Consider the following 14694-nt stretch of genomic DNA (forward strand, 5'->3'; position numbering starts at 1 on the left):
AAGTGATTAAAATCTAACCCCCTGAGTATTATATGAAACATGAAGGGACTCAGAGGAGCAAACCCTTAATGCACAAATAGGATGTAATAATGACCCAAACAACAAGGTCATTTTTATTAGAAAAATACTAAGAACAATCTCATTTTCTAAAAATTGGAGGCTCTGTTAGGTTATTGTTGTTAGGTGTAAATAAGTCAGTTCCAGCTCATAATGACCCTATGTACAACAGAATGAAACACTGCCTGGTCCTGCACTATCCATTGGGTAGGATACATTAATGTTTAATTACTTAAAATGTAGCAGACTCATCCAACCTTTTGAGTATTTACTGATCCATATTAGCTTAAGCACTTTAAAATAAAGATATTTGTTTATGTTATCATAGGAGTTTCTACTTTCAGAAAACTCTGCATTTTTATCTTAACAGCATATTTTTAAAGTTTTAATCCCATTTCACTTTATAGTCTATAGTCACTGGGCACTATTTATAACTGGAAAGATAATTCTTTGTCTTACGTATTGCAGGATGTTTATCAGCAGCCCTGGTCTCTACCCACCAGATGTCAGGAGAATCTTCTCAGTCATGGCAATCAAGAATAGCTCCAGATAGTGACAAATGACTGGGGGTAAATGTGCAGCAAAATTGCCCTCAGTTGAGAACCACTAGTCTAGATGCTTCCTCTTTGTTATCCTAAAAAACTAACTAGGTAGAAAATAAGGAAATTAATATTAAAAATAGAGCTCTTTTGATACCTTTCTGTACCAGTTCAAATTTCTCTACAAGTCAGAGTCCTGGTAAATTTAAGAACCTGAGGTAAGCGCATCTTGGTTACAGTTAAGAGTAATGGCATGGGAACAAATTTGATTTTGAGGAAGGGATTATGGAGGTAGATAAAGTATATTAACTCCAGGCAGCTCAGGCTTACAGATTCAGCACAAAATATTTAGAGTCCCATCTAATCCTTTCTTGTTCTGGCAATGACTAGGGATCCTTGAGAAATACCCCAAATATCTAAGGACAGTTCAAGCCTCTATTCAACTTCCCTGCCCTTTTGCCATCTTCCATTTCTAAAAAGAAGCATCAGTTTCATGGTTCAACTTTGAGGGACAGTATTCTGTATGTTAGGGATAAAACACAGAATTTAAGAGCTATGTCTTCCCTATGGAACATTTTCAGTTGGGATCACTCCTAAATTTGGGTTATCTTTTCTCCTCCTTTGCATTTCTTTACATTTCATCTTTTCCTTTCATGCAACAGGTATGATAAAAAAGACTCCTTCTGACCTCCCAGCTCCAATTTTCTCTAACTCTCTTCCTCACCCTGGCAAAATCTAATCAGTCAAGGGTGCAATGATAAAGGAAGCACAGGGAGAACCTCATTTATTTCTAGATTTCTTTTCTCATACCTCTTTATGATGACAAAATAGTAAGACTTCAAGGACCAGAGTGTCAGTGAAAAGACGCTATTTAAGGGGATTTTGGCCATGTTTTATTCTACAGTTAGCCCAGTTCATAAGGGCAGTATTTAGAGATCCTAGTTTTAGATTTCCATCTACATTAGAGACCTGAATAACACACTGGCCTTATCTCCTGCTTCTCCTCTTAACAGAGTCTCAAGAAAAGAATTACCCAATTATATTATAATTAGCAAAATTCACATTGTACCTATCCTTGAATGCTCACATTTTTAATAAGAATCAAGTCAATGATAGAGCTGTAGGCATCAGTCACAGGCCAATATCGAAATTCTTACTTTAGAAATGATACCTATATCTGAATTTGATAGATCTAAAAAATGATAGCAGAGCAGTCAGTTTTCCTGTTGCTTTTCCTAACGCTTTGGATGGGAAAGCCCACAGAAATGGTGGCTCTCAGTCAGTACAAGGACAAGCCATCTCTTGAAAGCTTAGACGTGATACTATGGACCGAATTTTCAGATGTCATAATTAGAAGCATCTCTTGATTAGGGAATAATCAAGCTTGTATTATTTTTGAAAGTCTCAGCTTGTTTTAAAGTACTGTAATGTATGCTTCTGTAATGCTCTCAAACCACATATGTATAAGTCACTCATAATGAGAATGGCCTAAGAAGTAGAAATATGTTGTAAATAACCTCTCTAAATTGGCCTTGCACCTACAAGCTGCGATTTAAAAAAAAAAAACAAACAAAAGTAACATATAGCTTTAGCTACTGCACCACCAGGGCTCAACACATAGCTAAAGCTCTGTAAATTGGCCATGAGATGTAAGTAAATCACAAACAATCTCGTTAATCTCTCCTTGAAGAAAAGATGCAACATACAGCTAATCTCTGACCTTTAAGAGAAGATGCAACATACTAGTCTTTATTAGACATTACATCACCTGGCCCTTAGTGTATGAGTCCAGATAAGAAAATCACATATAAACTCTGGACTTCTACATATTCAATGGGAGAAGGCAGAGGCACAATATCTCTCTTTAGACTCTGACACTCTGCTAAGACTGAGATCCCGCCAGAAGTGAAGAATGAGACTGACCACTGCGGCTGACCTTGGACCCCAATTAGAGGGACCTCTGCTGATCATGAACTGTGGTCAAGCCTTCCTCCCAAGGCCACTGGTTAAAAGTAAATGCCTGAAGTCTAATGATTGTACTCTAACCATTAAACAAGCTTATATTGTTCTGATTCTCCAGTCTTAAATGACTATCTTGTGCTCTTACCTGTGTGCTTTGCCATGACTACCTTGCATGATAAACTTGAGCATTTCTTTACTTTGTTTTAATATAAAATCCCACAATTCAAATATTAATAGTTTTGAGAAACCTATGAGAAAGATTTTGCAAAAAGACTGTAAATAGATATTTCTATCACTTTTTAGAAGCTGTGAAAACAAAACAACAACAAAAAAAAACCTGTGAGTTTACCGTATGGGATCTACACAGTGAAATTGAGTTTACTTTGAAAAATTTTCAGTAGACTTCTTTATTTAAACTGGTAACCAGAAGAATTTGGTAGCTAATTATCATGCATTTATTTTGAAAAGTCAGACATAGGTTTAGACATTTATTTGTAGCAATTTTACATGGAGAACATAGAATGATAAAATTTCATTCTGTTCTGAGCTAATAAGCTGTTTCTAAGAAATAGGTTGATGACATTGTAAGTCTTTTAATGAAGATTATAGGTTGTGGAAATGTATATTAATTCAAGATGTAGAAAATTAAAAATAGGCCCTAAATTAGGGAAGGTCTGTATACATGATATGACAATAATAACTGAAGTTTTGAATGTGAGAAATCTAGAAAATGGATCAGGCAATTATGTACCGAACAAATTTGTATTTTCATAGCTATTCTAAGGGCAGGGATAAACTATTAAGGTTAGTGCCCCAAAAGCTATGTAGCCTTTAACTTCTCTATTCTTATTTTCCTTTAATTTTCAAAATTGAAAATAGCTGAAGTGGCAAGTGCATTGTAAAGTGTAAGAATTTTCAAAGAGTGCCAATGCTCTATGGAGTTCAATTTTAATTTTTATATACTCATCTAGAGCAGGTATAATGCCAATTAAACTGCAGCAACAACAAATTTCCCAAAATCCAGAGGCTCATTTCTGCTTTCATAGTATAGATTTGCCCTGGAGAGTGCAGGCAATCCAAAGGTGAGTTTGCTTCACTCAGAAAACACAATGCTTGCAGATTCTTGAGTTTCATTATAATAACCTGAAAATGAGATCACAGGAAATGTATTAGTGAATAATGGATCATCAATAGAAATTGATTAGCTAAGCATAAAATCAGCCTTATACATCAATCTTTCTAAGAAACAATCATGTTTAGCTTGAAAAATACACATGTTTATCTTTTCAGGAGAGGACAATGAAATATTTAAAGTGTTCTGCTTCCTGGATAAATGATTTCTTCAGGTCCCTAACTAGCCTGCTTTAGGTTTTCTAAAAAATATAGACAACTAATATTTTACCTTATTTAATAATCTTTCTTGCTAGAGAAACCAAATTCTTTTTCAACTTGGGGTCGAGCAGAAAGCTATAAAAGAAAGATACACAGTTAGCATTTCTCCATTTCAAGGCTTAACAAAGAAACATGACAAAGGCATAGATGCACTTCATAGCCGTGGAAAAAATAGCTTTGTACAGGCACCTGGCAAGGTGATCCACCACCTTAAAGGAAATAGAATCATTGTAAAGTTCAACTACATCAAAGTCTTGAATTCAAATTTTATTCCTATTTTGAGGGAGATCAGCCTAAGTTTTGGAAATTCATACTCTTTTCCTGTTACCCAAAATCTTGCTTTTAAAAAAAAAAGCCATACTGAGCTTCTTAGTCTCATGGGACAACTCAGTCGATTGGCACCACAAAGTTCACATTCTGCATCCCAGTGAGGTCAGTAGCATCTGGGGTCTTAAAGTCTTGCAAGCAGCCATGTAAGATACAACTACTTGTCTCTACTTATTAGGAGCAAAAGAGAAAGAAGGAAACCAAAGTTTTAGAGAAAAAAAACTAGTCTTTAGGGCTAATAGCCTACACAAGCCATAGCCTCATCTTCTCTGAGACCAGAAGAACTAGATGGTGCCTGGCTACCACTACTGACCATTCTCATCAGGGCCACAGGAGATACACCTCGATGGAATGGGAGAAAAACATGGAACAGGACTTACTGGACCAGTTGAGACTGGAGGACTCCCTGAGACTATTGCCCTGAATACTCTTTAAACTTTGAGCCAAAACTATCCCCTGAGGTCACCTTTTAGCAAAATAACAGATTGGCACACAAAATAAAGGATAACCCATGAGTACGGGGCTCCATTAAACAACCATCTGTATGAGATCAAAAGCTCAACAACTACTCTAAAGCAAAGATGAGATGACGGGGGGGGGCGGGGGAGGGGCAGGAAAACTAGAGTACTGGAATAGGAACTCCCAGAATGCAATTCATGGGAATGTTGACATATTGTGAAAAACGTAATTTTGCTGAACAATTTGTATAGAAATTGTCAAATAAGAACCTAATTTGCTGTGTAAACTTTCACCAAAAGCACAATAAAATATGATTTAAAAAAATGCCATGGTCGTGTGGTCTTGCAGATCATTGTGGAAGGATCTTTGTTTGGCATAGGTATTTTCATAAACTCGTGGGTCTGGGTGACATCCTACAATTCCGCTACAGTTCAATAAGTCTAGTGATATTTCCATCAATTCTTAAGGGTGAACAACTTACTGTCACGATTACTTATGATTTACTTGAAACATAAGTGAGCTTAAAGATTTACTAAAATTTGGTAAACTACAATTAGTTCATTATAAGAAGTCACCAAGGGCTCTACTTCAGGATTTTAGCTAAAAATCTGACTGCCACATGACCTTTGGTAATAGTGCAAATTTCCTATCACGTAAGTGCATTCAAGATAATTGGAATACCATGATTTTATGAAGAAAATTTGTAATCAGGGCATTATCAGCGTTGTCTTGAATTGTCTTGGTTTTCAATTACTGTTGTCCTTGCTTAGTGTTATTTTTAGTCTCTCAGTAGCAATTCATTTTCAGTTAACTCTACAATGTGAAGTGATAGGTCTTTGCATCAGTGGTATTTTGGAGCTATACTTTTTTCTATAGCTAGACTTTAAGGACTGTATACATTGTGGTTCAAACAGACCCATCATATAGATGTTACTAAAACAGATGTATTCATAATTCCTTTAAGACTTGCTTGGTGTGGACATGTTGAATTCAGTCACACTTTGGTCTCAATGTTTTTTTTTTTTTGTTTGAGTTTCATTTTGGTTTGTTCCAAATAGTTAATTTTCTGAAATTATGGCTCATGGATTTTTATACATATATGCTCATGTAATCTTATTTTTCTTTTTCATATTTGTTAGAATGTTTCAAACATAGGCAGGATAACAGGCTCTCATGTTCTTTCTTGAAAGAGAAGTTCTTTCTTCGTATTTTATAAAAATTAAGATGAATGAAGCTTACCTTATTACCAGAAGGTATGCTATATAGCATATTTTCATTGTGAGAAGTTTCATTACCTAGAAATGCAAAATCTATTACCATCTCTTCAGTCACTCACACATTCAATGATTCATTTATTCAATGATTAGAAAAGTTTATAAACAAACTTTTTAATGATATATTTGAAGAGTAGGATATGGAGAAAGAAAAAAATTATAAAGAGATAAAAAGGGAATATTGAAAGAGCACCCTTGGCAAATGTGCCACTAATTTTTTTTTTTACCTGTATGGATTGACTTGGGTCAAAGTGTTACACTTTTACCTTTAATTTCAATCCAACCAAGTCACTTCAAGTCAGAACAATCTTTCCAACGCCTCTGAATAACAACTTCCATTTGATTATTCCTGTTGTCTTTCCTCTCCCCTTATATTACCCTTTCCTCTCCTCCTTTTCCTTTTTTTCTTTTACCCATTTACCAAAATTGGCCTATTACAAAGTACACTTTTCTACTAAAACTTGTTCCTACTTGACCCATGCTATGAGGAGTCCCTGGTTGGTGTAAATGGTTAATATGGTTGGCTGCTAACTGAAATGTTGGAGGTTTAGGTCTACCAACACACACCTTCAAAAAAAAGCCTGGTGTTCTAAAATCTCTATGGAGCTCAGCTCTACTCTGACACACATGGTGTCACTATGAGTTGGAATCAACTCAATGGTAACTGGTCCATTGGTTGGACTGCTCCTCTTGCCTTTAAAATAGCCTTCATTTTCCATCCCAGCAACATGACTCAGTTCTATTGCTTCTCCATTCCCACAGACAGGGCTTTGGTCAAGGCTGTAAACAATTGCTTCTAGTTTACTCTTTAGATCCTTTTTGCCCTCCCAACATCCCACGCACATGCCTACCTCAGCATCCTTCACGTATTGCAGTGATTCGCTCTCTCAGGTGTTACTCAAGTTTTATTTCATTTGTTCTAATAATAACCCCCGCTTATCAAACATCGTCCTCCATTTACATATTTCATCACCAATCTTTCTAACAATTGTTCATGGTAGGAATTGTTATCCCCATTTTCATATGAGGAAACGGACCTAGAAAGCTTAAGTGACTTGGCAAAGGTCACAACAAGTAAGTTGTGGAGAGCCAGGCTAGTCAAAGTTCAAAGCACATATTACAATGTCTCCAGTGTTGCTACAAGGAGGCTTGGTCGTACAATGATTAACACCGCTAACAAAAAGGTTGGTGGTTTGAAACCACCCAATTGCTCAGAGGGATCTGCTTCCATAAACATCACAGCCAAGAAAATCCTGTGGGGATGTTCTACACTGTCGCATGGGTCACTATGAGTTGGAATTGACTTGATGGCACACAACAGCATTGCTACTCTAGCATCATTTTGTTAATTTCAGATGTCAAATGGCTTTGGATGTAAATATAAAACCTAGGTGAGTTTTTACACTGGCCTCCTTAATTATATTATGCTAGTATTGAAAACTGGTTTACTATGTGCTTTGTTTTAGTCCTAAATCCTTCAAAAGATACCAAGAACTTACCACCTGGATGGTGCACAATGGTGAGTTTATCTAGAAGACAAAACAAAAAAAAACAAAGCACGTTATTGAGTTTTGCTCAATGTTTATCCTAAACTCCCTTCTTTTTATTTTTTGACTACTTCTTATCTTTGAGGTGGCTATGAAATATCAGTATGATTTCAAAATGCTAACCCCAAATCTATCTACTTCCAGCTACTAAGTGTGAAACCATGTCCTTTATTACTTTTATCTTCCTGACCTTTGTCCCAAGGATGATGATTTTAGATATATTTCACACTTAACAAAAGCTTGCCACTCTATTTTGATATTTCTTTAACTAGAACTGCTCAATCCTTTATTTAAAGTCAGCAATATTCAGAAATAATCACATACAAATGAAACTTTTTAAAGCATAGGCTAATGACTTTTGACAAATCTATACAGACACCACTCCATTTAAGAAAGAGAACATTTCATCTCTGCAGAACGTTCCCTTGTGTCCTTTACATCAATCCTTACCCAGTCGCCCCTGGCAATTCCTGATTTGAAATCTATCTCTATTGTGGTTTTGCCTAGATTAGTTCTATTTAGAATGCCATATAGATGGAAATATACAGCACATACTCTTTTGGGTCTGGTATCTTTCTCTTAACATAACATTTTGAGATTCAATCACTCATGCATTCATTCACAATTCATTCATTCATTGTATAATAGTAATTACTCCTTTTTTATTGGTGAGTAGTATTCCACTGTATGAATATACCACAATATAATTATCTATTCTCCTATTAAACATTTGGGTTGTTTCCAGTTTGGCTATTATGAATGAAACTGCTGTGAACTTTTGTGAAAAAGTCTTTGGGTGGACATATGTTTTCATTTCTCTTGGAAAAACACCTAAGAGTAGAAAGGCTAAGCCATATAAAACCAAACACCAAACTCATTGCCGTCGAGTAGACTCCAACTCAGCAACTCTACAGAAGAGAGTAGAACTGCCTCATAGAGTTTCCAAGGAACGCCTGGTGGATCTGAACAGCCATCCTTTTGGTTAACAGCCATAGCACTTAACCACTACACCACCAGGGTTTCCAAGCCGTACAGTAAATGCATATTTAACTTTATAATAAACTGCCACATTATTTTCCAAGTCCACTGCACTATTTTATACTCCTACCCAATGAATGAGAGTACATTTTAGCTGTGTTAGTTAAGTGGAAACCCTGGTGGCATAGTGGTTAAATGCTACAGCTGTCAACCTAAAGGTCAGCAGTTCAAATCCACCAGGCGCTCCTTGGAAACTCTATGGAGCAGTTCTACTCTGTCCTATAGGGTCGCTATGAGTCAGAATTGACTTGATGGCAATGGGATGGGTAGCTGTTGAGCAGTGGTATCTCACTGTAGTTTAATTTTCATTTTCCTGATTAGTAATGATGTTGAGCATCTTTTCACATGATTATTGGCCTTTGTTTTTGTAAAATAAGGTGTGGGTGCTAGGTGTGCTCATTGGTACTGGGTTGTCATTGCTTCTAGGTCCTCTCAGCAGAGCTAAGGAAATATATGCATGTATTTGTAAAAAATTTTTTTTTTATTTGTATATACACATCTATATTTCTGTATTTATTTATCTATAATATAACAACCATGAGTGTTATACTTCCAATCCAATACCACAAGATTCATTCTAACCTTCCCCCTTTCCTTATTTGTAACTCCTTTTTCTGACAGTAGAAAACTAGCTCTTATTATACACAGGACATTTATTTCTCAATCCTAGAATATATATAAAGCAGTTTGGCAGTTGCTAAACTACACACCTGTGGGAAAATAAACCCTATGAATCATAAAGTATAATTTTTATGCAATGTATTTTTATCTTTACCCTGGGAATATGCTGTTTTCTAAAATTATTTGCATTAGTGTTTTCTATCCTCCTTCAGTGTGGCTGTTATTTATTTGTAATAATATTTCTTTTGATCATTGGCTTCTGTTTCTATTCCATTTTTCTCCTCACCCACCCATCCTTGTACATTAAATATATGAAACATTAACATGGTTCTAAAAGTCAGAACTATACAAAAACTATACTCAGAGAACTGTAGTTTTTGTTTTTTGTTTTGAGTCAGTTTTGGTAAGTTTTTGTTTCGCAAGTAATTTTTTTTCATCCAAGTTGTCAAATATATTGGCAAGAAGTTAATTCTATTTCTTTAGTGTCCTTTAAATGTCTTAGGAGCTGATGTGAGATCATTGCTTTAATTATTGATATAGGCAACTTTTGTTTTCTCTTGATTTTTTCATGCCAGGGAAGTATCAATTTTACTTATATTTTCAAATAACCAATTTTTGGATTTGTTGATTTTCTCTATTGTTCACCTCTTTTTCTTTGATTTCTGATCTTTATTATTTTGGGATTTAGTTTGCTCCTTTTTTTTTTTTAGTTTCCTTTTAAATAGTGGTTTTTTTTTTTTTAAAGTAGAAACTTTTTACTACGACCTTTATAGCTATAAATTTCCCTTCATACTGCTTTAGCTGTATCCCACAAATTTTGATATGTTTTCATTATTATTCAAGTGGAATTAGTTTCTTATGGTTTCCTATTTGACCTCTTCATGCTTCATGCCTTACACTTGGCACTTCATACTTTCTACCTTTCCCTTTTCCCTTCTTACTTTATACCTGGTTCTTCACACTCCACATGTTTCACTTCACAATACAAAAATTTTAAAGCCATATAATTCCATTTATCTGCACACTCTGTCCTTTGTGTGATTGTAGTCATCACGTCCTGCTTCGTGTGTTATAAACCTACCTTAAGTACTATCTTTTCTGTAAATTGCAGTCTTTAAAATAATTTATGAGAAGAAAGAAACATAATATTTTACATCTACCTACATTGTATCATTTCCAATGCTCCTTATTTCTTAGTGTACATTTGAGTTTCCAGGTGTTAACACTGTCTTCACCCTGTATGACATTCTTTAGCATTTTTTGCATTGTGGATTTACTGTCTCTGAATTCTTTGATTTCATTTATCTGAAAATGTCTTTGTTTCACCAAATTTTGAAGGACATTTTCTCTGGTTATAGAATTCTAAGTTTTTTTTTTTTTTTTTAGTACTTTAAAGATGCCATTCCATCATCTTTAGTCCTCCATTGCATCTGATGAGAAATTAGTAGTTTTCTTATCCTTGCTCTTCTATATGTAAGGTGTCTTCTTTCTCTGGCTGTTTTCAAGAATTTCTTTTTACCCTGGCTTAAAGTAGTTTGGCTACAAGTTTCCTAAATGTAGTTCTCTTAATAATCTTGCTGTTAAGCTCTTTGAAATTCTTGGAACTGTAGGTAGATGGTTTGAATAAAATTTGGTAAGTTTTTGGCCATTATTTCTTCAAAAATGTTTTGCCCAATCTACGTTTTTCTCCTTTGGGACTCTAAGTTACAAGTATGCTTTATTGTTGTTAGTTGCCATTGAGTTGGGTCTGACTCATGATAACCTTATTTATAGCAGAATAACATGTTGCCTGGTCCTGTACCACCTTCATGACCATTGGTATGTTTGAATCCATTGTTTTGGCTATTGTGTCAATCCACCTCATTGAGGGTTTCCCTCATGTTCATCGGCCCTCTAGTTTACCAAACGTATGTTCTTTTCTGGCAATTGGTCTTTCCTGATATCATCTCCAGAGTAAGCTAGTCAAAGTCTCATCATCCTTGCTTCTAAGGAACATTCTGGTTCTATTTCTTTTAAGACCGATTTGTTCCTTGTTTTGGCAATATACTCAATATTCTTCACTAACACCATAATTTGAATGCATCAATTGTTCTTTTATGTTCCTTTTTCAGTGTCCAGCTTTTGTATGCATATGAGGTGATTGAAAAGACCATGGCTTGGGTAAGACATACCTTATCAGGCAATATTCTGTGAAAACCCTATGTACCACAAGTACACTAGATTGGTTTACATTGTCCTATAAGTCTCTGAGGTTCCGTATACTTAAAAAATCTTTTTATTTATCTGCTTATCAAATTACATAATTTCTGTTGGTCTGTCTTCAAGTTCAGTAACCTTTACTTCTGCTGTATCCAAACTGCTGATAAGCTTATCTGATGAATTTTTCACTTCTTTCATTGTAAAACTGATTTCTCCAATTTTCATTTGGTCTTTTATAGTTCCTTTTTTTTCTGCTGAGATTCTCTATTTATTCATTTATTAAAATCATATTTTCTTTAATATTATTATGTTTATAAGAACTGTTTTAAAGTCTTTTATCTACTAAGGCCAACAGCTGGGCAATACCAGGTTCAGTTTTTATTGATGGCCATTTTTTTTTAACTCTATTATATATTACTTTGTTCTGTTTCTTTCTATGTCTTTTTTTTTTAATTATTGAATACTGGACACTGCAGAGAATCTTCTGAATAATCTAAATTCTGTAATCTTCCTCTGATGAGTGTAGATTCTTCTTTGAACAGGCAGTCAATTCCTGGCCTAAACTTGCATAGGCTTAGTTTTATGTTTTTTTAGTGTTAATCTATATAAAGCTCCAGTTATTTTCCAAGATCCCCCAGCTTGGTGGCCTCAGTCTACAAACTCTGTCTCCCACACAGATTTTGTAGGGGCTTGGTTTAAAGCTCTGTTTGGGCAGGTCTAGAGTAGATGTTACTCAAGGTCATGGTCCTTACTTCTTACATCTCTTTTGACACAGCATGATGCCAGGAATTGTAGCAAGGTATTAAGGAGAGCTCTCCATTCTGGCAAAACAGGACTAAAACTCCCCAGCACTGCTCTTCCTCTGACACTGCTCAAGCTCTATTATTTCTGCTGTGTTTTCAGTGCCCTAGCTTATGCTATCTTGTATGCATTGAGAGTGGTCTTGCCCTGCACATGTACGGGTCATTGCTCAGCCACAGACTTGTGGAGTCCCTATCCTACACTTCTGAGGCTATGTCTCCCCCAGTGACTTCCTCTTTAATGCCTCACCACACGAACGCCAGCAGCTCTCATGATCTATGACCAGGAATCTCTGCCTCTTCAGTTCAATAGGACTCTAGTTGAGAAATATTCCCCTGACCCATCTCATGAGTTCTACTGGTCTCTGGGACTGTAGTCTTGGGCTGCCTTTTATTTACTGCCAGAAAAAAAATTGTTTCATAACTGTGCCCAGTATTAGAGTTATATGCACCGGGAGAATTAGTCTGGTACCAGTTATTCTATTGTGATTGGAAGGGGAACTAACTGATTCTTAATTAAGACATCAGTAAGAAGAGAATTGACTTCGGATTGAACAAAAATGAGTTGTAGTTTCTAATCTGTGTGTTTTAGTTTCTTAGTTTCTCAGAGCCTCTGTTTCCTTATTTGTTAGTTGGGAATAATGCCTACTAAATAGGCTTTGTAGAAATTAATTTATCTTATTAATTACTGTCAGAAATTAATAAGATAAGTGCATCAACTTGATGGCACACAACAACAACAAGTAGTATTATATCACTACTACTTAATGTTTCTCACTAAGAGTGCTTATAGACTTTGCAATTTTAATCTCATTACACATTAGAATGGTGGTCTCTAGAACTCAATCATCTGTAAATCAGCCGTGTGTTTATGACCTTAATTATTGTAGTAAAGGGTAATTCTGTTTTAGGAGACATTTCTAAGAGCTTAAATAATTTTCTATAGAAAAGTGGATAACATCCCAATAGTATGAAAAGAAAACAAATTTCAACATCATGAATTTCAACATGAAGCACTGGCTAAAATTATTGAAAACGAAAGAGATGAAAGATTTTAAGTTTTGCTGGTGGTTGGCAGTTTTTAATTATCTATGCAGGGGTAGAGACTTAAGGAAAGAGCAGTTAGATAAGAACAACATAATTTATTTTCAATTTTGGAATGTGTTATTTACTTTTGGAGAAGATTTGTCATCTTAATAAGGTTTGGTTTGCATTAACATTAAAATTAGTGTTTTTTTTTTTTTTTTTCTGAGAACAACTGTTAATTATTAGCAAGGGAAATCTGCATTGCCAAGAAGTATGCTAGCTGTATTAAAAGCCAACCTGAGATTTAAAATGATCTACATGTGGACAATTGTGAGAATTGACTATATTGAGAATATTCTACCTTATTAAAAAAGTATGACTCCTTAATAATTTAATTTCCTATACAATGGTTCATATTAAGAAAAAAAAGAAAAACAGAGCAAAAGTACCCTATTTGCAAATGACATAGAAGTCAAGGAAAAGAAAATAACTAGCTTTTATTGAGCGTCCATTATAGGTCAGAGAATGTGATAATTATTTTGTATGCTAATTCACACAAGCACCGCCAGAAATATGCATAATTATTCTGCTTTGTAAAGGAACCTGAGTGCTAGAGATTAAGACACTCTCTAGGTCAAACACGTGGGAGTGATGAAGTGTAGATTTGAACTCAGTACTGTTCAGTACAACAACCCTTGCATTTTCCATTACATCAGTCTATTGTTTTTGAATAGCAGGTAAATTTTACTTACTATAGACATTTTCTTCTTCTGGCCTGTTCCCAATAATGCAATCTCGTAGTTGACGTAGCTTTTCCTTAGTGAAGAGAAGGCCAGAAAACAGAAGTCAAGATTTACAAATTTGTCAGAGACCAAGATGAAAACATCAACTATTACTACCACACTACTACTTAGTGTTTAGCCCTTATGATGTTCCAATCACCATTCTTAACATTTTACATGTATTGTCTTACTCAGTTCTTATAACTTTATGAAGTTCATGTCATCATCACCATTTTACATATTTTAAAACTATGGCACAGAGGAATTAAATAATTTGCCCAAATCACACATATGTATGTGGTGGAGTCAAAGTGGGAACCCAGAGCCCAAATTTTTGGGGAACTGTTTTCCCAACATAATGCTTGTCCAAAAGTAGGAGGGCTATACCATGAAGTTTGCTGTTGCCTTAGTTCATTTCTCATCTCTGTAGGCCACATTACTTCTCAGTGTTCTAATTCTAAGAGCTAGGAACAGAGGTGCAAAAAATATATAACTGTATTCACCTTCTTAGTTCATTTTTAATTTCTCTGTGTTTTCCAAATATTCCACATTGAACATGTATTATCTTTTTAACCAAAGAGTAAATCAAGATAACATTCAATAAATCCCATTTTAGAAGGGAACATAGGAGTGGCACTTTTTCTTCACCCTCTCTCTTGAATCCTAGAAAC

General features: G+C 35.2%; 1 protein-coding gene across 3 annotated transcripts in view; it reads right to left on the minus strand.

Moving 5' to 3' along the window:
• Positions 1-2976: 2976 nt before the first annotated feature.
• The window catches only part of BANK1 (B cell scaffold protein with ankyrin repeats 1), a 376364-nt gene continuing 364646 nt past the window's right edge, over positions 2977-14694 (minus strand). For all 3 annotated transcript variants that reach the window (XM_049885624.1, XM_049885623.1, XM_049885625.1), the window contains 5 exons: positions 13994-14057; positions 7510-7539; positions 5976-6031; positions 3961-4025; positions 2977-3701 (listed from right to left, as the gene is read on the minus strand). In XM_049885624.1, the coding sequence (XP_049741581.1) occupies positions 3966-4025; positions 5976-6031; positions 7510-7539; positions 13994-14057 (210 nt within the window). In that variant the 3' untranslated portion in view covers positions 2977-3701; positions 3961-3965. The remainder of the gene's footprint in view (positions 3702-3960; positions 4026-5975; positions 6032-7509; positions 7540-13993; positions 14058-14694) is intronic.

This window comes from Elephas maximus, chromosome 5 (genome assembly GCF_024166365.1).
Source record: "Elephas maximus indicus isolate mEleMax1 chromosome 5, mEleMax1 primary haplotype, whole genome shotgun sequence".
NCBI lineage: Eukaryota > Metazoa > Chordata > Mammalia > Proboscidea > Elephantidae > Elephas > Elephas maximus.